This window comes from Mya arenaria, chromosome 2, assembly GCF_026914265.1.
Source record: "Mya arenaria isolate MELC-2E11 chromosome 2, ASM2691426v1".
Taxonomy (NCBI): Eukaryota; Metazoa; Mollusca; class Bivalvia; order Myida; family Myidae; genus Mya; species Mya arenaria.
Window position 1 is genome coordinate 16,893,393 of NC_069123.1, and position 26,233 is coordinate 16,919,625.

General features: G+C 38.9%; 3 protein-coding genes across 5 annotated transcripts; all 3 read right to left on the reverse strand.

Moving 5' to 3' along the window:
• Positions 1-69: 69 nt before the first annotated feature.
• On the reverse strand, positions 70-4,135 carry LOC128244163 (toll-like receptor 4). 3 transcript variants are annotated; one of them, XM_052962197.1, is made up of 2 exons: positions 4,094-4,135; positions 70-3,166 (listed from the first exon to the last, which is right to left on the reverse strand). In XM_052962197.1, exon 2 carries the CDS (start codon positions 3,150-3,152, stop codon positions 402-404), a length of 2,751 nt encoding a protein of 916 aa, XP_052818157.1. In that variant the 5' UTR covers positions 3,153-3,166; positions 4,094-4,135; the 3' UTR covers positions 70-401. The 3 variants fall into 3 exon arrangements, with proteins under 3 accessions (XP_052818157.1, XP_052818149.1, XP_052818143.1); XM_052962189.1 differs by lacking the exon at positions 4,094-4,135 and adding an exon at positions 4,025-4,081; XM_052962183.1 differs by lacking the exon at positions 4,094-4,135 and adding an exon at positions 3,825-3,931.
• Positions 4,136-6,106: 1,971 nt separating this feature from the next.
• On the reverse strand, positions 6,107-6,568 carry LOC128213593 (uncharacterized). Its single transcript, XM_052919473.1, has one exon. The coding sequence runs from the start codon at positions 6,566-6,568 to the stop codon at positions 6,107-6,109; it is 462 nt and encodes a 153-aa protein (XP_052775433.1).
• Positions 6,569-14,727: 8,159 nt separating this feature from the next.
• LOC128222165 (solute carrier organic anion transporter family member 2B1-like) lies at positions 14,728-25,435 on the reverse strand. Its single transcript, XM_052931046.1, has 9 exons — positions 24,577-25,435; positions 24,326-24,412; positions 23,479-23,676; positions 19,884-20,048; positions 18,668-18,857; positions 17,843-17,972; positions 16,991-17,148; positions 15,838-15,902; positions 14,728-15,619 (listed from the first exon to the last, which is right to left on the reverse strand). Exons 1-9 carry the CDS (start codon positions 25,229-25,231, stop codon positions 15,297-15,299), a joined length of 1,971 nt encoding a protein of 656 aa, XP_052787006.1. The 5' UTR covers positions 25,232-25,435; the 3' UTR covers positions 14,728-15,296.
• Positions 25,436-26,233: the final 798 nt, after the last annotated feature.

The window sequence follows — 26,233 nt, forward strand, 5'->3', positions numbered from 1 at the left end:
GATTAACAATAATCAACACTCAATAATAAAAAGATCAAATGGCCATTTTAATGCCAATAATTTTCAATATAAAGATCTAAAGTAACTTTATTCACTTTTTTGTATACGCTTTTTACCGTTTATATAGAAAACAAAAAAAGGCAATATGTACAAATACACAGTTGAAATAATGCAATGCATAATATATATTAGCAGCTAATTGTATTCAAATTGGAATGGTTTTCAACAGGTCGACCTTAATCTAGTTTGCACATTGAAATGATCCAATGGTAACTAGCTATTATCGGATATATATTGATATACACTTTTGCTAACATTTTCCAAATCAAAACATAATCAGTATTACACAAGTATTTGCTTTAAGTCAACGCGGCATGTAACACTTTTTCAAAAATATGTCTCTACATATAAACAGGTGTATTGTCAACCTCGTCCAGCTTTACCGTCAAATCATTCCAGAATGACGGCTGATCGTCTTCATTTTCAGGATAGTCGATTACCTCCGAAACACATAGTTCCTTTAATGACCTTGGCAAAGACACTGACCAGTTAGTTGTATTTAAAACCACAGTCATACACATGCGTTTTCCCCGTTGGTTCCTTTCTTCGTGTGCCATGTGAATCAGGACCTTCCACTCCACTGTGCTAAGACAGCTATTTCTAGAGACTACGCAAAGCAACGTTCGACTGACGTGAAGTGCGTTTCCGATCACATTGCACAAGTTTTGCCCAGGAAGGATATCATCATCTTGCAGGAAAAGTTTGTAGCCTTTTTCGCGAAGATTTGGGGCAAGATGATTCATAAGAAACTCCTTGTCTTCTTCAAACGATGCAACGTAAACATGGTACTTGTAACCGAACATGAAAGGACCGCGGTGATCAAGTGACGTATAACCTTTTCTGGATTCCGCTTTGTTCCAGCTCACGTAGAACCAATATCGAATTCTCCATCTGAATCTATGTACAATGACAGCAACAATAATGTTCACAGCAATAGCAATAACCACACTAAGACCAATAATGAGATGTGTATATGATGCGCAAACCTTTTCAAGATATTCTATCTGGGTGTTCAACTGGTTTTTCTCAGTAATGTTTACACTATCTTTAGAATGGATTGTATTAATGCAATACGACACACGTACATACAGTTTGGAACCGTTGTCCATATTGGAATGAATCCATTTCAGAAAGTCTAGATTTTCACACTTACACTCAATCGGGTTATGTCTAAGATCTATTGTTAAAGTTTTATTTTCTTGTCGGCTAAGGATATTAGGAAGATACTCTTTCCACAAGCCCTCTGATAATGTAAGAATATGATTGTTGCTGAGGCCTAAATACTCAAGTTTTGCTAGATGGGATATATTTATTTCAAAATCCATCATGTTATTGTTGCAAAGACTCAAATACTTCAAATTGAATTGATTTTTAAACAAACCGGGTTTGATCAAAGATATCTTATTGTTTGAAAGGTCAAGTACTTCTATTTCATGATTGTGTTCAAAAAGCGTTTTATTTGCAATTGAGACGGAAATGAAATTATTCGATAAATTCAGGTACTTTACAGTTTTAAATCCCTTAAAAAAATCAAGTTTGACATGATCACAAAAGTTTAAGCTCAAATCGATATTTTCAATGATTTCTACGCCATGAATTGGTCCTTCCCAGCAGTATAACATGCACCCTGCCGCCCTAACAGTTTTAAGACTGTTGTTCTTGTGAACATAAAACTCATAGAGAGGCAATGCCAATTTGCTGTAGCTTATGTCGATTTCTTCCATTTTTGGTGGTAAAAGTCCGGTACATGCAGCGGGTGGAACATGATAAGAACTCTTGGGGCAACGATCGTCATTACTGAGCAAATTGCGACTCTTATAAACAGGTTTTAAAGCATCCGTCATTCTGCTCTCGGCTCTGAAGAACATGTCATGTATGTACTGTTTGTATTTGGTCTTCTCGTTGTCACCAAACGCATGTTTTTGTTTACCTATGTGCTTCCAAAAGCTGAAATCCAAATCGAAAAAATTGTATGTTAAATCGAGGCGTGTCAGGTTTTTCATGTATTGCGCGTAGAATATGTAAAACCCCATGTCAAATCTGTTACAAGATAAATCTGCTCTTTCAATAGATGGTAATAATTGGAACAATTTTTCATGAACTGATTTGATTTTGTTTAGTCGCATTGATATTTTCTTTAGATTCAAGTGCGCCAGATTTTTCGCCATTTCTTCTTTTAGTTCGAGGTCGCAGCTAAGAGAATAAGTATTTACTAAATTATCAATAATAAGCTCATCCAAACCACTTTTTAAGCTTTTAAGACTGGTTGTAACATTCGTTATACCGAGCTCGACATTATATGAAAAATCCAACAGTTCCAATCTTTGTGTAAAGTCCGAAAAGGCATCGGGATGAATTTCTTTCAATCCACAGTTGGAGATGATCAGTCTCTTCACATTGATGAGATTAGATAGAGAGTTCTTTCCAATAACACCGATCATACAAAACTCATTAAATAACCAAGGTGGGTCGACCTTTTCCCCGGATATTTTCAGTGTTTTTAGGCTGGTTAGGTTTCGAAACACCTCCCCAAATACAACCTTAGGAAAACCGTCGAGCCATAATTCTTCTAGGTTTGTCAGTTTGGCTATTGCCTTTTCCGCATACCCCTTCCATTCATTGAAAGTCCCGGTCGTTTGATACATGAGTAGGCTTTGCAAGGATACTAAAGGAGAAAATATATTTTCATCTGTTCCACCAGTAAATGGGGACCGACTGTTTCTAGAAAGGTTAAGATGTGTCAAATTTGACAAGCCTTTAAATGTGTCAGAAGTCAATGTACTGTAGTTAAATTGTCCTAAACCAGTGAAGTATAAGTCCAGTGACTTTAATCGGTTAAATTCCAGGAAAGGCGATACAGTACTCCTCGTCAAGTCCTCGAGAACATTTACTGACATATTTAAACTAATGACTGAATTCCTTTTTATGTGATCAAAGCTAGGGATGTCGGTTACGCTTTTATTCGAACAGTTCACAAAAAGCTCTTTCTTTTCATTTTCGATGCATGAGCATGGAAGACATGGAACATCTGTGCCGCCAACATTTTGTAAAATGAACAAAACAGCTACCGGAATGAAATATCCTGACGTCATGACTGGTCCTAAATCTGAAATTTAAATAAACCATTATGAAATTGCTTAAGCAATTGTCGACGTTTACTTCTCTGGAGCAAAAATATGTTTGGGCAAATAATTTTAAAGATGAGAAAAAGAAGATAACACAATGCACTCTCTGCAATATGACTCGTATTGAATAACATAATATATATTTAACAAAGAAATGGGTATCATGATAACTAACAAACCTGGTTTGTAGGTTTTAAGTTATAATATGAACATCAATTGTATTTTTGTTAGCCTTTCGATAGTTTACACTATGCAGAGAGAGAGAGGCAAGTGTTTCAAAAAATGTTTTAATGCAGATTGTTCAAATCATAAACATATTTGCAGTAACTATGAATTTTAACGTATAACCATACATTTTTCTTCAAAAATATCCAAACGAATATTAAACTACAAATATTATGCATGAAGTCCCCAAAGACTTCCATTGAAGTGTATACATATTTTTTTTGTTAAAATTGTCCAATCTGTTCATTGCTCATTCGATTGACACAAGTCTGTAAAATCCAAATTTATCTTCCCACGTTTAAAATGCATCAACATCTCAAAATCTCACATAACAAATGATACAATATTCTGATTCACAGTCAAACAAGGATTAGTTTTCACGTTTCAGTCATCGAAACAGCAAAATATAGATACTTTTAATAAGAAACTCCAACCACAATATTAGGATATGTTATATGTAAAGTATATTTCATTTCTAATAGTTCTTTTTTTCCAATCTAATTGTTCTGAAAGAAAAACGGGTGATTAAATCCATTTGTGTTAATCACGTCAATTACACAAAAATATTGCAAATTAATATATTTTCTATGATCATGCTAAACCCTTTTTGATACCTTTTACTGTAATGACAGCGTGTCAACAAATTATCAACAATAAAATATCTCCCTAGCAAGTTTCCTTACCATATGTATTCAGGAAGTTTTCAATTACATCCTATAGAAAATATCTGACGGCACTCTCGGAAAATACAAAGCATAAGGAAAATAATAAAAGGAGGACATTAAAGTAGATTTCATCTTAATAGAATCTGTAACTATGAAAGGAGAAATATTATTTAAAATGATGGTGTGCCGATTTCGGTTCAAGTTTGAGAGGAATTATTGCACGCACATTTAATTTAATCCCGACAATACGTCAATATATTTGTCATGATTTCCCCTTCATTTCAAGGCCATTTGTGTCCAACAGTGCTTCATATAAGAATCGTTTACGAAATCAACTTTATTTGGCCTTTTTGTGCATATTTCACGTCAAGCAGACGATAACTGCCAGGAGAACGATCGCGCCCGATTTGCACGCGGTCGCCATGCCGTACATATTGTATCTAAGCGTCTCAAGTGGTAGAAGCTGCAGAAGTCCAAAGTGGCGGCACCGCCGGACCACATGATGCAGGCGGTATCAACCAGCTTCCCACCAATCACCCTTGAAGAAGATCACGAAATAAAATTGTGACTCGAACTGGTGTTATAGAGGTCCAAAGTCTTCAACTGAACAAATTCGCTGAATGGAGACTTTTGTTTAGACTTTTGTTTCATTTTAAACTTATGCAAATCTCTTGAAGACATGTTTATTCTTTCAGTCCGTTTTAGCGGTTTGCAATAGCGTGAATTTCTCTATGAGAACAATCTATGTTCACTTACAATCTGAATATGCTGACAGTTACAAGGTTAACCATTGTTATGTGTTAAAATCGCGAACAACGTAGGTAAAGCTCTTATGGTATTCTCATCCGTCGTCTCTAAAAGTACCCCTGTGTTAAATAGTATCACATGAATTGAACTCGTCGCCATTTATTCTTTATTCTAAAAGTCCATGGCAATTTTTGTATCATCACGATTAAATACCACTACCTCTTGACTCACGGGTCGAAATAGTAGAAACTATCAACTGGGGACAGAGCAATTATTTCATATAGCATACATATCATCAGTGGTTCCTAATTGATTATTTCCAGGATTATACACTTCGTCATCCAGGTAAATGATAAGTGACAATGAATCTGCAGACATAATATACGGACACATTTGAAATGCTTTCTCATCCAACATAAACTCATCAATTTATAGAAGACACTGACATTATTTTGAAATACAGTCAACTTTTGTTCCTGCTCTAGTATATTTAGTGACGGTTAGGAAATGAGGGTCATAAACTAACGAGTGATACCATACTGATCCAATTAAACCTTAAAACGTAAACTGAACAAACTAATGTTTCTTAAACTACCCCTTTGTTGTCGCTGAATTTTGCCCGAAGCTAGATGTTTTACTCTTTCAAAATTTATTAAAACATTTGTTATATGTGCGTAGTAAATTATCTGAAGAAAAAAGCCGCTTGTTTTGAGGTCTTAAAATAATCAACACTCAATAACAAAATGATCCAATGGCCATTTTAATGCTAATGATTTTCAATAATCTTAACACACTTTACACCTTTTCTTACAAATGTACACGTTAATTGAACTATTAGAATCAAGGAAAGGAGTTATAGAACCGCCGTTATTTCTTTAAATAAATTAACTGCATTAGTTTTATCTTGCCACGCCTATATACAGTATGTTTTCATAAATTCATAATGTAATAAACACACACACACACACACACACACACACACACACATATATATATATAAACTTTAACCATTTTTTCAACAATCCTTGTATACGCTTTATACCGTTTATATAGTAAACAAATAAGTCAGTATATACATATACATATATCAGCAGCTGATAGTATTCAAGTTTGATTAGTTGTCCACAGTTTGACTTAAGTCTAGTTTGCACATTAAAACCATCCAATGGTAAGTAGCTATTATTGGATAAATATTAACCCATCTTACACTTTGGCTAACTTTTTCCAAAGTAAGTATTTGCTTTAAGTCAACACGGCAAGTAACACTTTTCCAAAAATATGTCTCTACATATAAACAGGTGTATTGTCAACCTCGTCAAGCTTTACCGTCAAATCATTCCAGAACGCCGGTTGTTCATCTTCATTTTCGGGAAAGTCGATTATCTCCGACACACACAGTTCCTTTAATGTCCTTGGCAAAGACACTGACCAATTAGTTGTATTTAAAACCATGGCCATGCACATGCGTTTGTCCCGTTTGTTCATTTCTTCGTGTGCCATGTGAATCAGGACCTTCCACTCCTCAGTGCTAAGACAGCTATTTCTGGAGACTACGCAAAGCAACGTTTGACTGACGTGAAGAGCGTTTCCGATCACATTGCACAAGTTTTGCCCAGGGAGGATATCATCGTTTTGCAGAAAGAGTTTGTAGCCTTTTTCGCGAAGTTTTGGGGCCAGATGTTCCATTAGAAACTCCTTGTCTTCTTCAAACGATGCAACGTAAACATGGTACTTGTATCCGAACATGAAAGGACCACGGTGATCAAGTGACGTATAACCTTTTCTGGATTCCGCTTTGTTCCAGCTCACGTAGAACCAATATCGAATTCTCCATCTGTATTTATGCACTATGACAGCCACAATAATGTTTACCGCAATAGCAAAAACCACACTAAGACCAATAATTAGGTGTGTATATGATGCGCAAACCTTTTCAAGATATTCTATCTGAGTGTTCAACTGGTTTTTCTCAGAAATGTTAACACTGACTTTATAGTGGATGGTATTAATGCAATACGACACACGTACATATAGTTTAGAACCGTTTTCCATATTGGAATAAATCCATTTCAGAAAGTCCAGATTTTCACACTTACACTCAATCGGGTTATCTCTAAGATCTATTGTTAGTTGTTCGCTTTCGCGTTGGTTAATGATATTAGGAAGATACTCTTTCCACAAGGTCTCTGATAATGTTAGAATATGATTGTTGCTGAGACCTAAATACTCAAGTTGTGTGAGATGGGATATATTAGTTTCAAAATCCATCATGTTATTGTTGCAAAGACTCAAATACTTCAAGTTTCTTTGATTTTTAAACAAATCGGGTTTGATCAAAGATATCTTATTGTTTGAAAGGTCAAGTACTTCTAGTTCATGATTGTGTTCAAAAAGCGGTTTATTTGCAATTGAGACGGCAATGAAATTATTCGATAAATTTAGGTTTTTTACAGTTTTAAATCCCGTGAAAAAATCAAGTTTGACATGATCACAAAAGTTTAAGCTCAAGTCAATATTTTCAATGATTTCTACGCCATGAATAGGTCCTTCCCAGCAGTACAACATGCAACCTGCTGCCCGGACAGTTTTAAGACTGTTGTTTTTGTGGACATAAACCTCATAGAGAGGCAATGCCAGTTTGCTGTAGCTTATGTCGATTTCTTCCATTTTGGGTGGTAAAAGTCCGATAAATGCACTGGGTGGTATATGAAATGAACTCTGCGGGCAACGATCGTCAAACCTGAGCAAATTGCGAGTCTTATGAACAGGTTTCAAATCACTTGTCATTCTGCTTTCGGCTCTGAAGAACATGTCATGTATGTACTGTGTGTATTCGTTTTTTTCGTCGTCACCAAACGCATGTTTTTGTTTTCCTATGTGCTTCCAAAAGCTGAAATCTAAATCGAAAAAATTGTATGTTAAATCAAGGCGTGTCAGGTTTTTCATATATTGCGCGTATAATATGTAAAACCCCACGATAAATCTGTTACAAGATAAATCTGCTCTTTCAATAGATGGTAGTAATTGGAACAATTTTTCATGTACTGATTTGATTTTGTTCAGTCGCATTGATATATTCTTCAGATTCAAGTGAGCCAGATTTTCCGCCATTTCTTCTGTTAGTTTGAGGTCGCAGCTAAGAGAATACGTGTTTACTAAATTGTCAATAATGAGTTCATCTAACCCACTGTTTAAGCTTTTAAGACTGGTTGTAACATTTTTTATACCGAGTTCGATATTATATGAAAGATCCAACAGTTCCAATCTTTGTGTAAAGCCCGAAAAGGCATCGGGATGCACTTCTTTCAATCCACAGTTGGAGATAGTCAGTCTCTTCACATTGATGAGATTAGATAGAGAGTTCTTTCCAATAAAACCCATCATACAAAACTCATTATATAACCATGGTGGTTCGACCTTTTCCCCGGATATTTTCAGTGTTTTTAGGCTGGTCAGGTTTCGGAACAGTTCTCCAAATGTAGCATTAGGAAGACCGTCGAGCCATAATTCTTCTAGGTTCGTCAGTTTGGCTATTGCCTTTTCCGCATACCCCTTTCCTTCATTGAAAGTCCCGGTCGTTTGATACATGAGTAGGCTTTTCAAGGATACTAAAGGAGAAAAAATATTTTCATCTGTATCACCAGTAAATGGGGACCGACTGTTTCTAGAAAGGTTAAGATGTGTCAAGTTTGACAAGCCTTTGAATGTGTCAGAAGTTAATGTACTGTAGTAAAATTCTCCTAAACCAGTGAAGTATAAATCCAGTGATTTTAATCGGTTAAATTCCTGGAAAGGCGATACAGTATTCCTTGTCAAGTCCTCGAGAACATTCACTGACATATTTAAACTAATGATTGATTTTTTTCTTATTTCATCAAAGCTAGGAATGTCGGTTAAGTTTTGATCAGAACAGTTCAGAAGCAGATCACCAGCTTCTTTTTCAAAGCATAAGCATGGGCGACATGGACCATATGTGGCGCAAACATCTTGCGATAATTGTAAAATGAACAAAACAGCTACCGAAGTAAAAAATCCTGACGTCATGACTGGTCCTAAATCTGAAATATAAACAAACCATGATGAATTGTTTTAGCAATTGTCGACGTTTATTTCTCTGGAGCCAAAAAAAAACACCTCACATATTTGGGGTAAATGATTTTAAAAAGGAAACATAAGTAAATAATACACTATTTGCAATACGGCTCATATTAAACAACAGAAAATATATTTTCTATGTTAACCAAGGAATGGATATCATGATAACTAACATACCTGGTGTGTAGATTCAGTACAAGTTCGCTTTCAAATCCGCAGGTAGGTTTTGTTCTTTAAGGTAACTTGATAGACAGAATGTTCGTCCTTTTAAAAAAGTAATATCTTTCTTATTAAGTTTCATTTGATCCCTAAGAAATTCTAAAAACACAAACTATAGTTTGATGCAAAAAGAAAAGTGTTTAATTTTAATGCATAATCATGTTGAACTCATTTAACCTTAATGATCAGAACTAAACATTCATGTGATGTAGATACAGATAAAATAATATTAGCGAATCTTCGGCGATCTTTAACTAGGGATTTTGTAACCATGTAGTTATTAATTATTACATTATTAAAGGCTTATATTTTATATTTCTGTACCTAAATTATCTGTTGTTTTTTTGGACTAGGGCACTTGTGCAAAAGTTTCATAGTGGTGCAAACGATCTTCTGCATCTTCAGGTTACACACCACCATTGTTATTCCCTATATAATTCAATGTAAAATTATATTTTTTAGACAACATTTAAAGGCATTTCGAGCGAATGCAGGCTATGATAACCACATATATTCTTAAAGTACAAGCTTTAAATTACCTTTTAAGCCAATAAAAAAGGGGGGTCAAGTTATTCCTAAGAAAAATCACTGCACTTGAAAAACAAACTCTAAAAATTGCACCGTCCGCAATGACAGTTCTTCCAAAATGACCTTTCAACTATAGGGCAGCGGTTTATGCTTTAATCTCTACTCTAAATGATACATCAAGCAAGAATAGATACTTAAGGTATAAAAGTTTCAGGAATAATGATATTTTTGATTTACAGTGTATTAAGCATGTAAAAACATGTCTATCAATCATAAGAACATTTTTTTTATTGAGAATTTTCCACACAACGGAAGTACATATGACGTAATGGTGACGTCATTCCTTCAGGGCGAATACAGGGTGTCAATGACGTAATGTTTTTATACGCTGTATTTTAATTGGATGTCCGTTAGCGAATTTGAACATGGCCGAGGAGTTCCGAATGCGAATTTGAATAATCAAAGTAGTACCAGGACTAAGCACTATCAATGTTCTAGAACGTGAGAAATAGTCTTATAGCAGCCTTTGTATTTGTTGGATTATGTCAATATTATCACATGGAAATGACAAGAAGCCTAGCAAAATGAATGACATATTCAAGTAGTGTGTATAAAAAATGAAAATAATCGATTTAGTGATATGCAAGGGTCAAGCAAAATTGACGTTGTTTCGTTTATCTAGTTTATTATTAAAGTCATATGAGTTAAACATGATAATGCATTAAAAAAAACTGGCAGCAACCTATAGTGTGCCCCCTTAAGTGGCAAACACACTATTAATGAATGTAGTTTTCGATTATATTAATAAGATGCCAAGTACGCTCAGTTGAAAGCTCATAAGGATAATAAACCGGTGGTCAGTGATTCGAGCCACAAAACCGGCGCATTAGGCTAATAAACCGGTGGTCAGTAATTCCAGCTACACAACCGGCGCATTGGGCTAATAAACCGGTGGTCTTTGGTTCGAGCAACAAAACCGGCGCATTGGGCTCATAAAGCGGGGGACAGTTGTTCGAGCCGAACAGCCTAATAAACCGGTGGTCCGAGGTTCGACCCAAACAGCCGGCGCATAAGGCTAAGAAACCGGTGGTCAGTGGTTCAAGCCATACATCCGGCGCATTGGGTTATAAACTTGTGGCCAGTGGTTCGAGCTACACAGTCAGCGCATTAGCCTAATAAATCGGTTTTCAATGGTTCGAGCCACAAAACCGGCGCATTCGGCTAATTAACCAGTGGTCACACAACCGGCGCATTGGGCTAATAAACCGTTGGTCAGTGTTTCGAGCCACTTAGCTGACGCAGCGCCATTAGGATAAAAAACCGTTGATCAGTGATTCGAGCCACACAGTCGGCACATTAGGCCAATAAACCAGTGGTCAGTGGTTTGAGCCTCACAACCGGTGCATTAGGCTAATAAACCGGTGGTCAATTGTACAAGCCATACATCCGGCGCATGAGGCTTATAAACCGTTGGTCAGTGGTTCGAGCAACACAGTCGGCCCATAAGGCTAATTAGCCGGTGGTCAGTGGTACGAGCCACACATCCGGCGCATTGGGCTATTAAACCGGTGTTAACACAACGGGCCAATATTCTCATAAACCGGTGATCAGTGGTTCGAGCCACACACCGGCGCAGTAGGCTAATAAATCGGTGTTAACACAACGGGCCAATATTCTCATAAACCGGGGGTCAGTGGTTCGAGCCACACGGCCGGCGCATTGGTCTAATTAACCGGTGGTCAGTGGTTCGAGTCGCACAGCCGGCGCATTGTGCTAATAAACCGTTGGTCAGTGGTTCGTGCCACAATGTCGGCGCATTGGGCTAATAAACCGTTGGTCAGTGGTTCGTGCCACAATGTCGGCGCATTGGGCTAATTAACCGGTGGTCAGTGGTTCGAGCCACAAAGCCGGCGCATTGGGCTAATAAACCGTTTGTCAGTGGTTCGAGCCACAAAGTCGGCGCATTAGGCTAATAAATCGGTGGTCAGAGGTTCGTGCCTCACAGCGGGCGCATTGGGCTAATTCACCGGTGGTAAGTGGTTCGAGCCACACAGCCGGCGCATTAGGCTAATAAATCGGTTTTTAGTTGTTCGAGCCACACAGCCGGCGCATTAGGCTAATAAAACATTTGTCTGTGGTTCGAGCCACACAGCCGGCGCATTAGGCTAATAAACCGGTGGTCAGTGGTTCGAGCCACACAGCCGGCGCTTGAGGCTAATTCACCGGTGGTCAGTGGTTCGAGCCACACAGCCTGCACTTTGGGTTAATAAACCGGGGGTCAGTTGTTCGAGACACACAACCAGCGCATTATGCTAATAAACCGGTGGTCAGTGGTTCGAGCCACACAGCCGGCACTATAGGCTTATAAACCGTTGGTCAGTGGTTCGAGACACACAGCCAGCGCATTATGCTAATAAACCGGTGGTCAGTGGCTCGAGACACACAGCCAGCGCATTATGCTAATAAACTGGTGGTCAGTGGTTCGAGCCTGACAGTCGGTGCATAAGGCTAATAAACCGATGGTCAGTGCTTCGAGCCACACAACCAGAGCAATGGCCTAATAAGCCGCTGGTTAGTGGTTCGAGCCACACATCCGGTTCATTGGACTTATGAACCGGTGGTCAGGGGTTCAAGCCGCACAGCCTGCGCATTAGGGTAACAAACCGTTAGTCAGTGGTTCGACACACACAACCGGCGCATTCGGTTAATAAACCGGTGGTCAGTGGTTCGAATCACACAGTCGGCGCATTAGGCTAATAAACCGGTGGTCAATGCTTCGAGTCACACTGTCGGTACATTAGCTAATAAACCGGTGGCCAGTGGTTCGAGCCAAACCTCCGACTCATTGGACTAATAAACCGGTGGTCAGTGGTGCAAGCCACACAGCCTGCGCATTAGGGTAATAATCCGTTGGTCGGTGGTTCGACACACACAACCGGCGCATTCGGCTAATAAACCGGTGGTCAGTGGTTCAAGCCAGGTTTCTAATAAATCTGTGTTGACATCACCGGCGTATATTTTAACTAACCGTTGGTCAGGGTTTGAGCAACACGGTCGGCGCCTTAGGCTAATAAACCGGTGGTCAGTGGTTCGAGCCGGTTGTCTAGTGGTAACACTTGACTATCAATCTAGGGGTCGCAGGTTCGATTCCCCGTCGCATCACTAAATAGTACTAATCGTCTTCCGGGAGGGACGTTAATTCGGGGTCCCGTGTGACAGTGCTTTGCTCTGGTGCACGTTAAAGGACCAGGGTATGTCTAACCAGGATAATATTTTGTTTGTGCACTATGCTCCTTAAACCTAACAATTTTAACGGAGCACTCGCCGAATTGGCATGGCCTAAGTGCTAGTATGAATAAGCTCACAAACCACCACCATCGAGTCACACAGCCAGCGCACTAGGCTAATAAACCGGTGGTCAGTGGTTCGAGCCACACAGTCGGCGCATTAGGCTAGTAAACCGGTTGTCAGTGGTTCGAGCCACACAGTCGGCGCATTAGGCTAATAAACCGTTGGTCAGTGGTTCGAGACACACAGACGGCGCATTGGGCTAATAAACCGGTGGTCAGTGGTTCGAGCCACAAAGTCGGCGCATTGGGCTAATAAACCGGTGGTCAGTGGTTCGAGCCACACAGCCGGCGCATTGGGCTAATAAACCGGTGGTCAGTGGTTCGAGCCACACAGCCGGCGCATTTTTGTGCAGGTTTAAAGTTACAATATAAATATCAATTGTGTTTTTGTTTTTCGATAAATTACACTATGCAGAGACATTGGCTAGTGAGTGTTACTAATATGTTTTAATGCAGAGTGCGTAAACCACATGAACAATATTTTCATAAGTATTTGTTTTTAACGATTAACGATACTTTTTGAGAACTAAAGTTTTTGCTATTCTTTCTTTAAAAAAAACATAAACGAATATAAAACTACAACAACAATGCATTGAAGTCGTCGAAGACTTCCATTGAAGTGCATGCATATTATGTTTGTAGAATATTCCTTCGTGTGCATTGCATTTTCAAGGGAAGTTAAGTCTGTCATATCCAAACTTATCTTCCCACGTTTAAAATGCATCAAGATCTCAAAATCTGACATAACAAATGATACAATATTCTGATTAACAGTCAATCAATAATTATTTTACACGTTTTAGTTATCGAAAAAGCAAAATAAAGCTACTGTTTATATAAAACCTCCAACCACGATATTCGGATATCTTATTTCTCCCACCTCAGATAAGTAGATCCAGTAATTTAGCCATGCTAGATATTCTTATCTTGCCCACGGCCGAAGATAAAATGCCCGTATGGAACTCCTTTTTAATGGTCGCCACATTGTAATTACCTCCCTTTTTGAAGAGTGTCGTCTGTAGCATCATGGAAACATTGTCTTGTGGCAATATTTAGGACGCTAATTGATTATTTCTCGCTTCAAATGTCACCATAAAACAGTTTACACGCACCTTTCAAGAAATAATGCTTCACTCTCCTTAAAACTATTTAAAGATCGATTTGACTATAAACGTAATCTGAATCACAGCGCGCATATCCATGACAACCACAAATTATCGCATATCCATACGCAATTATTTTCACTAAACACAACAGAGTTCCAGCAAAAATACATTTTTACTTAATTTTGTTTAACTGAGGTGGGAGAAAAGTCATTTACCATACCCGCTCGTGTAAGATAGGTTCATCCCGACCCTCGCGCAGGGTGTTTTGCGGAAACTCGGTAAACCTCGTCTCCGCCAAACACCCTACGCTCGGGTCGGAATGAACCTATTTTACACTCTAGGCCATGGAAGATACTTATAATGTAAAGTATATTTGTTTTAATTGTTATTTCATTCCATTCTATTTATTCTGAAAGAAAAACGGATGCTTAAATCCATTGGCGTTAATCACGGCAATTACACAAAAATATTGCAAATTAATTCTTTTCTATTATCTTTCCAAAATCTTTTTGATATTTTTTACTTTAATATCATTTTCCACAATAAACTATCTCCCTAGCAAGTTTCCTGGACCGTATTCAGAAATTTTCATAAATAACTCACTGAAAATATGTGATGGCGCTCTCGTAAAAACAAAGCATAAGGAAAATAATAAAGATAGGGCATTTAAAACTCCACTCTCACAGATATACCATTTTTACAACTGTTTATTTTTTGTCTTCAAAAGTGAAAATATTTGCATAAAGTTCTGCAAACTAAAGAGTTTAAGATTGCTGATAAAAAGCCAGATCGTAGATTTTCATATTTCCGTCCGAAAATTAATGTTTAATTGCTTAAGAAAAATGCATAAAACATTATTTTTTGAACTTAAATATAAAAAAATCTGCGATCCATTTTTTGTCAGTAGTCTTTTATAACTGGTTTCAATGGATCTTTGCAAAAAGTGGCTCGTTCCAGGACTAAAAATAAAAAAAGTTGTTAAAACGTTCAATCTGTGAGAGTGCAGCTTTAAGTAGTTTCCATGTAGATAGGATCTGTAAATATGAAAGGAGAAACATCGTTTAAAATTATTATATAAAATTATTACATAAGTCTAAGTTATATGGTGTGTCGACTTAGGAATTTATATACATTTATATTGCACACATGTTTAATTTAATCCAATAAATATATTTATCATAATTTCTCCTTCATGTCAAGTCCATTTGTGTCCAACAATGCACCAGGTTTCTGCTTGATATAAGACTCGTACACGAAATCAACTTCATTTTCCTCGTCTGCTTTGTTTGGCCATTTGTGCATATTCCACGTGAAACAGACGATAACTGCAAGGAGAACGATGGCGCCCGATTTGCACGCGATCGCCATGCCGTACATATTGTATCTAAGCGTCTCCAAGTTGTAGTAGCTGCACGAGCCCAAAGTGGCGGCACCGCCGGACCACAGGATGCAGGCGGCGTCCACCAGCTTCCCGCCAATCACCGGTCCCGGTAGCCAACCTGTATTAGACAGTGTATCGATTAAAAGGTGGTCCTTTCTATTGACAGTGATAATAAATACGTAAGCAAAACCATTGCAATTTAATTCAATATATACTTTTATATGTAAGTATAACTTGTTTTTAACCACTCAGCCAAGAAAATCAACAACAAACCTTTGACTATATGAACGACATGCAGGAAATAGGAAAATAGGATATACACAGGTAATTTCTTACCAAAAAGCGAAGTCGCTAAAGCGGAAAGTCCAATAGCCATCGATTTTAGATCGTTGGGAACAATTCTGAAAAAATATATTTAAAAAAAATCACGTGATAAGAAAATTACAATACATTAAATTATTTTACAAAAAAACAACAGTGTGCTTTCTTGTTGGCGTCAATTATGTTTCCCTACCCATAAAATCGTCTGGCTCTGACTTTTTTTCGAAGAAAAAATCAAACGTTAAATATATATTGAGCAAAAATGGTGTTTTAAAGTTTTTATTATATTTACTAGTCAAAAGCGTTAAACATGAAATACAAAAAAATAAAAACGCTTCTTTTGTGCATCTATATTTATATTCCGCCCTTCATTAGGATTATTTACAAACGCACAATACAGACAAATCGTTACCTTAATAGCAAATCAGCATTTCTTAAGGTAGTCCTGTACAAATAACTTAGTATGTTAATCGAATCATTGGCATTCTATTTTGATACCTGGTAAACCCGTTTGATTGCTGATCACTTGCATGTTGATAAAAATACTATTAGTGCAATTTTGTGCTACTGTAAAATTCAACTAGAATCGGATGTGAAAAGTCCTTTTTTGTGACTGTTTGGTAAATATTTTTCATAGTCTTCCTCTGCACACAGACGCTTTCAAACTATACCAAATGCTCATTGGGTCACTAGCCATCCAAGATACTTGTATAAGGGAAAGAATAATGCTGGGCCCTTAACCGAATATTGAAGATACACGTTGGCATCATGAAACTCTCACCCAAAACGGTCGCGTGAAAATGGGGTCATGAGTATTCCAACATACTTGTTTAACGGATACCATGTAAACCTGAGCCCTTAACCTGATGTTGAAGATAACGTTTGCATGTTGAGAGGGGCCTCCATGACGGTCGTTTGAATATGAGGTCACCAGTCATTTCCTGATATTGAAGTTTCTCCCAAAGCGGTCGCGTAAATATGGGATCACCAGCCATCAAACATACTTGTTTAACGGATACCATGTAAACCTGAGCCCTTTACCTGATGTTGAAGATAAACGTTGGCCTCATGAAACTATCTCGCGAAACATGGAATACATGAATATGGGATCATCAGTAATCCAACATGGTGGTATACGGATGCCATTTTGTGATGCTGAACAGTTTACCTGATAGTGAAGATAAAAGTTGGCATCATTAGACTGGCTCCCAAAACGGTCGCGAGAAAGTTGATAGCCAGGAACAACCACATGGAGCTGCAGCCCTGGAACTCACACAGCCCCGTGCTGACCTCACCCCCGGGCACACAGGAACAATTGGTGAACTTCTGTTGAAGAAAATGGTTTCATTTTTTAAGAAGTTTGGAAACTTCATCTGTGTCATGCTTGATTTAGGTCTCGTGTCGTTGCAATATGCAGAATATAGGCCCCAGTCCACCAAAACTACTTTTCAATATGTACTTCAACTCATTTGACCACTTTACAGTCTTGGTTCAATATATTAAATAATTTAATCTGTTATAATAATATTCTCTGATCGATTATAATGATATAGATACTTGGTAAATTTCTTTAACAAAAGTTGTTTTAGAAGAAGAAATACACCTTTACACTTCTTATAGCAATTAATCAAAAAGTTTAGTTGTTTGCAAATTTGATATTCTTTTTGAGAAAGTACACACCTATTTTTATAAAAATATATATTTAGGAATGGAAATTAAATCAGAATGGAAATTTACCTAAACTCATTTTAATTCCTTTTACATTATATCCAGGTTTTACAATAGTGAACTGAGTTGAGTAAATACTTCAGACTTTTGGTAGTACTGGGGCCTCGCTTTTATGTGCCCATTACACGGTAATTTCTGGGTGATGATCGGTCATCAAATAAATAATCATTTCTTTAATTTGGTCTTGAGGTGTCATTCATAAAAGAGAAAGTATATCGTATCAAACCCTCTATAAGATGTGGGTAGATTATCAACTTGTTATTTAAAGAGTATAGGAAATTCCCATACTTACGTAGAAGCTTCCGCCGGTGCAACCAGCATGACAAGGTGAGAAGTAGTTGGTACCGTTACCGTCACACACCGGAAGGAACGCATTCGAGCATGCGCAATCACTGTTGCACGACGACGGCAACATGCTTGACCTAGATGAAAACAACGGTGTTGAGCTAGCTACTACATAATTTGTTCATTTGTAATGAACAATCAATGGAAAACTAGCAAACTCCAAGACGCCGAGCTCGCCAACTCAATGTTTACTAGACAGCAAATTCCATGATGCCTAGATAGCAAATTCCATGATGCCTAGACAGCAAATTCCATGATGCCTAGATAGCAAATTCCATGATGCCTAGATAGCAAATTCCATGATGCCTAGACAGCAAATTCCATGATGCCTAGACAGCAAATTCCATGATGCCTAGATAGCAAATTCCATGATGCCTAGATAGCAAATTGCATGATGCCTAGATAGCAAATTGCATGATGCCTAGATAGCAAATTGCATGATGCCCGGATAGCAAATTGCATGATGCCTAGATAGCAAATTCCATGATGCCTAGATAGCAAATTGCATGATAGCAAATTGCATGATGCCTAGATAGCAAATTGCATGATGCCTGGATAGCAAATTGCATGATGCCTGGATAGCAAATTGCATGATGCCTGGATAGCAAATTCCATGATGCCTAGCAAATTTCATGAAGTGTATAATAAACTCGATAATTGACAATCTTATTCAGTTATTCTTAAAGGATTCTCAAAGTTCTTGTCTAGTGCTTGACACTGGGACTATGTAGTGTGTATAAACCTCGTACATTATTCGAAGTGTTCTACTCACTGTTGTTCCTCCCAGTTATTTATTCGGGGCTGGTCACACTTGATGAACATTGTGATCATCTGCAAGGCGAGGGTGGGAACTTGGGGTAGAAACATGAGCATCGAGCACCGGAATGGGGACAGCTTGAGCTTCTTGGTAAGCACTCCACCACTGAATATACCAATACACACCGCGATGATACCAAAAGCGGCTGAAAATATAGAGGTTTTTTACCAATACATACCACAATGATACCGAAAGCTGCTGTAAAGACGGATTCTATGTACTGATACATACCGGGACGATACTGAAATCGGTAGTATATGCAGATTCTGTGGACCATTACATACAGCAACGATGCCATAAGCGGTTGTTAATACGGATGCTATGTTCAAATTCATACCGCGACGATACTGAAAGCTGTTCTATATACTGATGTTATGTACCAATTCATACCACGACGGTATCGAAAGCGGTTGTAAATAGCAAAATACGGATGTGTTGTACCAATTTATTCCGCGACGATACCGAAAGCGGCGTAAATACTGATGTTATTTACCAATTTTTACCGCTACGATACCGAAAGCGGCGTAAGTACTGATGTTATGTACCAATTTTTACCGCGACGATACCGAAAGCGGCGTAAATACTGATGTTATGTACCATTTTATACCGCGACGATACCGAGAGCGGCGTAAATACTGATGTAATGTACCATTTTATACCGCGACGATGCCGAGAGCGGCGTAAATACTGATGTAATGTACCAATTTATACCGCGACGATACCGAGAGCGGCGTAAATACTGATGTAATGTACCAATTTATACCCCGACGATACCGAGAGCGGCGTAAATACTGATGTTATGTACCAATTTATACCACGACGATACCGAAAGCGGCGTAAATACTGATGTAATGTACCAATTCATACCACGACGATACCGAAAGCGGCGTAAGTACTAATGTAATGTACCAATTCAAACCCGACGATACCGAGAGCGGCTGTAAATACGGATTTTATTTACTAAATCATACCTCGATGATACCGAATGCTCGGTAGCTCGATGAAAAATTAGCACCGAATCCTCGAATCCCCTACGAGTTCAAAAAAACGTACGATCCTCGCAGAGTCAACGATGTCCGTACGATTTTGCAAAATTTCAACCGAAAACCTACTCGTACAAAGCTCGTAGCGTGGATGTGACCAATTGCTATATATATAGGTGAGGACCTACCTATGATAATGTTAGACTGCCATGCTGGAACATTAAACTCGACCTCGAGGTACTTGGGCCCGAATGACATGCTGGCACCATATGCCATCACGATCAGGATGCTCGCTATCAGCATTATGGTGAACACCGGGTAGCTCAGCGTTCGGAATAGTGTCTTGAAAATGCCTTGAAGGAAGAAAATAGAGAATTTATGTAATCTCGTTCAGGCGTGTTGACAACAAAAAAGGAACCAAATACGTAAGTTCAATCGGCGAGGCGCCAACACGTCAACACGAAAAAGCATAAATAAGTCACCATAATAAATAATTGTGCACACTTTTGCATCATTTTATGGTATGTTTGCGCCCTTATTTTGTTCCTAACACGACAAAATCCATACGGTAGAAATGATGCATCATAATTATGTATTTTCACTGGACGCTTATAAAAAAGTATGCTTACTTTATGTGTCCGCCACTACGTTAACGATGCGCGCTAAAGGCATAATTATAGTGCCGTTAAATATGCTCAACCGCCAACATGTACAACACTACGTTAACGATACGCGCTGATACCATACTGATAGGCCTTGAATATACTCAACCGTCTCGCAGGAACGTTAACGATACGCGCATAATGATAGGCCTTGAATATGTGCAACCGCCTACACATACGCCATAACGTTAACGATACGCGCTGATACCATAAAAAGGCCTTGAATATACTCAACCGCCTACACGAACACCAGTACGTTAACGATACGCGCTAATAGCATATGATAGGCCTTGAATATACTCAACCGCCTATACGTACGCCAGTACATTAACGATGCGCGCTAATAGCATTATGATAGGCCTTGAATATACTCAACCGCCTATACGTACGCCAGAACATTAACGATGCCCGCTATTAGCATAATGATAGGCCTTGAATATACTCAACCGCCTATTCATACGCCAATACATTAACGATGCGCGCTAATAGCATAATGATAGGTCTTGATAATGCTCAACCGCCTTTACGTACGACAGTTCGGTAATGACTCGCGCTAATAGCATAATGATAAGCCTTGAATATGCTCAACAACCAACACGTACGCCACAACGTTAACGATGCCCGCTAATAGTATAATGATAGGCATTGAATATGCTCAACCGCCTACACGTACTCCAGTACGTTAACGATGCGCGCTAATAGCATAATGAAAGGCCTTGAATATGCTCAACCGCCTACACGTACGCCAATACGTTGACGATACGCGCTATTAGCATGATGATAGGCCTTGAATATGCTCAACCGCCTACACGTACGCTAATACGTTCACGATCCGCGCCAATAGCATTATGATAGGCCTTGAATATGCCCAACCGCCTACACTTACACCAGTACGTTAACGATATGTGCTAATAGCATAATGATAGGCCTTGAATTCGCTCACCCGCATACACGTGCATGTACATTAACGATGCGCGCTAAAAGCATATTGAGAGGCCTTTAATACGCTCAACCGCCCACACGTTCGCCATTATATTAACGATGCGCGCTAATAGCATAATGATATTCCTTGAATACGCTCAACCGCCCATACGTTTGTCAGTACATTAACGATGCGCGCTAATAGCATAGTGATAGACCTTGACTACGCTCAACCGCCCAAACGTACGCCAGTTCATTAACGATGCGCGCAAATAGCATAATGATAGACCTTGAATACACTCAAAAGCCCATACTTATGTCAGTACATTAACGATGCGCGCTAATAGCATATTGATAGGCCTTGAATATGCTCAACCGCCCATACGAACGCCACAAGGTTAACAATGCGCGCTTATAGCATAATGATAGACCTTGATTACGCCCAGCCGCCCATACGTACGGAAGTACATTATCGATGCGCGCTTATAGCATAATGATAAGCCTTGAATATGCTCAACCGCCTATACGTACGCCAGTAAATTAACGATGCGCGCTAATAGCATAATAATAGGCCTTGAATATCATCAACCGCCTATACGTACGCCAGTTCATTAACGATGCGTGCTTATAGCATAATGATAGGCCTTGGATATGCTCAACCGCCTATACGTTCGACAGTTCGTTAATGATTCGTGCTAATAGCATAATGATAAGCCTTGAATATGCTCAACGGTCAAACACGTACGCCACTACGTTAACGATACGCGCTAAAAGTATAATGATAGGCCTTGAATATGCTAAACTGCCTACACGTACGCCACAACGTTAACGATTCGCGCTAAAAGCATAATGATAGGCCTTGAATATGCTCAAACGTCTACACGTACCCCAGCACGTTAATGATGCGCGCTAATAGCATAAAGATATTGCAAACCAACCTCATGTAAGACTGCTGGCCAAAATTTCTCGTACAATCTACTGTCCCTTATAACCGGATCAAGCTCAGCAAACACTAATTTAATTTTGACAAATTGTATAATGTTTTCATATTTTGGTGCAAAATATACTTTAGATAATATTATCTACAATAAACCATGTATTGTTCAACTTAAGGAAGTTATTTGGCTAAACAAAATTGGATACTTAAGATTCTTTCGAGAAATTGGAGTGAACGACTTTAAATGGCACCATTGTCCACTGTCACGATTGGCAGTACGATAAGAATACGGTAATCACAATCGTACGATTTAAGTAAGTCTGTGTCGCCCAGACGCATCGTTTACAAAATGTATGATACAATAATAAAAACAATATGTGTAAAACTTTTATGATGATTTTTCTTTTAGAAGATCTAAATGTATGCATTTACTGAAATAACTGTTTATATGGTTAATATGCTTCTGTTCATTATATGCACCAACATATCCAAAGAGGGCGCACCGCCCCCCTCCCCCCGAAAAAAATCGTCCAAGTTTACTTTTTATTTTAATATAGGAGAAAAAGGTAATAAAATACGCACCAAATGCACCATTTTGGACTAGAAATTGCTAAAATTATCTTAGAGGAGTACCCGCACCCCCATGCAAACACTTACAACCTAACAGATTTCGGTTGCAAGGGAGGGGTGCAAGTCAAAAGGTTACTCCCCTGAGTTACGCCCCCCCCCCCTCTAACGTCGAATCATGAATCCGCCCATGACATGAGTTCAGGATGAAACTTGAGATCACTCCTCTAAGATTTAATTAAAAATGCTCTAATTTGAAAATGTTCTAATTTGAAATTCCCTCTGTTTCGTGTCACTATTTTGGGTTGTTAGTTTTTCTTTGTCATAAATATAATCTAATCACTGTTTTCTTGAATAAAGATATCAATGTAAACTATCACCCATTAAACATACAGTATTATCACTTAGAGGCGATAGTTTATCTTAATATCCACAAGTATTATGTAAAAGTACACGGACTAGACAAAACATGATAAAACATTTGAAAGAAATTGGTACACAATCTTTTTGCAAGCCAAACACGTGTATGAAAAACCAAAGTCGCTTTAAATATGATAAAATATAATGATGGATCATGCACAGCAAAAAAATAGTTTTTATGGTCAAAAGACTAAAACACTACACGGAGCTAGTTCAATAAAAAAAAAAATGTTGTTTTATCAACACAGAAAAAAGATGATAATTTTCAATACGAACCGAATATGTTCGAACAGAGCACAGTGAAACAGGGACGGTCTTTTTTGGGCGTCCTGGAAGGAGGTGGACGCAGGGAGGTGAGCTGAGCGGGGAACAATGCGAGCGGAAACGCGCATATGACGGCCGCCACCCCGAACACGAGGAAGCCCAGCCACCAGGCGCCGATCCAGCGGGGATCCCGGGGATGCAGCTCAACGTCTGTGTAAGAGAGGGGTTTTCATATAATTATCCATGAGTATAATAATAATATTAATATTAAAAATTGATCAAGTTACCATTAAATATACTAGGTGGGTCATACATTGTATTCGGACAAAGGTGAGGAATTTTCCATGTTTTTCGTCGCTTGAAACACCTTTTCGGTCCGGCTCTTATAATAATCATAATCAGGAAATAGAAAACGAGAATCTTGACGGATCCGTGGTCTAGTGGTAACGCCCTTGACTATCAATCCAGGAGTCGCAGGTTCGATTCCACGTTGCATCACTAAAAATACTAATCGTCTTCCTGGGAGGACGTTAAATTGGGGTCCCGTGTGACAGTGTTATACACTGGTGCACGTTAAAGAACCAGGATAGCTAGGGTTACATTCTGTATGTTCACTTTGCTCCAACAACTTAAAATGACGGAGCACTCGCCGAATGGGCAAGGCCCAAGTGCGAGTATAAATAAGCTTACTCACCACCAGCACCTAGTACGCGTGTTATTTAATCAGCGAGTATATAAGAACAATTTCAATCAGTAGAGGTAAAATTTACGACGGTTTAAAACATCATAAATTTTATGATGATTGCACGATACGAGTACACACTGAAAAAATATCGTAATTTATAAGGAGAATCCTCACCTTCGAGTGTGACATAGGTTCTGCTGAATAATGCCCCTAGTCCGTATGCAATGGCCGGTCCAAAAACGGAAAGTGTTGTAATTATTCCTGAAAAGAAAGTTATACTTAAGTTAGTTACGTGGTATAATTGAGTGGCCATGTGAATAGTCAAAACTGGCAAACAATACAGTTGTTATCGTAAGATTTTTTTCCAGTTGACATTTGTTTTAACGAAAATCGCAGGCTAGCAATTTGAAAATTTAAGAACCCACCCATGTAGAACCCTGTCTCCCGAGGCCTGGTGTTGTCGTCAACATACTGGCCCACCATGGGGTAGCGAGGGGCCTTCCCGATCCCCTGTATGACCATCCCCGTGGCGATAAATGCCATGGCAACCGCGCTCCTCGTGGAATCAGCGTCGTCTGCTACTGACGCGAACATATCGGTAGTGTCTACATTTGCAGATGGCGTCGTGGTGGGCATTTGCAGAAAACTTGTGTTTAGGCAGATGTTTGGGGGAGCCATTTTTCTTGACATTGATGTTTGATTACTAATTACGTTTGTTAATGGATCTGGTTTATATATGAAATGGGGTATGGAACAAATGATCCCTGAAATTCCATAGAGTATTGTGGAAGCTGCTAAATATCTTGGAATATGCACCCTGTTCGCGACATAACTGCTAATTAGAATGAAAGCGGAATAGCCAATGTCGTTACAAGCCATAAGGTAGCCGCTTTTCGTGCTGGACAGCCCAAACTGTCGCTCAATGGTCGTGATCTGTGATATCATGTACATACTGAGTGATGTCGTCAAAAGTCCAGTGACGCTGTAAAACGCCGTGAACCAGCGGATGGACGCAAACTTCCGGAGCACGCGCGGCTGGCACGCGCCAAGACCGCACACTGGTTTCATTTCTAGGTCCATAGTGGATGTTGTGGTGTTTTTTTTTATAATTTACTTATATGAAAATTTCAAGTAAAGTTCAAAATCCGAGTATTAACACTTATCCCATTCTATGTAAGAACCTGTTCCGAACGCCCTAATTTAGAAACATATATCCTCACACGCCCTATACTGTGCAGCTTACATAGCGATGTTTCATTAAAAGAAAACGTAAAGTTTACAATATCTATGTCCTACGATAAAGTCGCATCTACATTAAAATGATTAAACTCGTTATATATATTAAGCCGGAAAATGGGTCAACGTTGTTTAAAGTTAATATTCGGGCCTTTGATAACAATATAACACAGGACGGGTGCACTGTTTTGTCAACACTAAATGTGGAGATATACCACTTGTTCAGGCACTACTTCAACATGTCATAACACACTGTAATCAAATACATTAAAAAAAAACGCCTCTTCTTACTGAATACGAAACTGGCTGCATTATATATATTATAAAATAGTCATGATATACTAAGTTCAAAATCAAGACCGTCAAAATGATATTTGCACTAGAAGATCACTTAAATCAATGGAACTGGATTTATATTTTTCATATTTCATTGCTATTTTGTTTACGAACAGCTTTGATTGTTTTGAAAGGACAAAATAATAAATTTTGTTTTATATCCTTTATATTATGCATCAGTCAATTGTAACCACGGCCCCCAGGTCCGGGGAATAGCGGGGACTTTGACTTTCGGTCCAGCCAACCCCGGGTAATATCCCTGCCCTGCGGGGACGAACTGATGGTAAAATCCCCGCCAAATGCCCCCGCACCCCAGGGACCATAGGTAAGGCCCATTCCCCGCTAAATTTTGCGCGAAGAAAAAACCACCGCATTCACCCGGCACTGCGGGGCCACTTGAAAGGTAAAAACACGGCCCATTTCCCCGGCTATCCCCGGTATACCCCCGGACCTGGGGGCCGTGGTTACAATTGACTGGTGCATAAAAGGAAAAGTGTGTTTCAGCGTAAT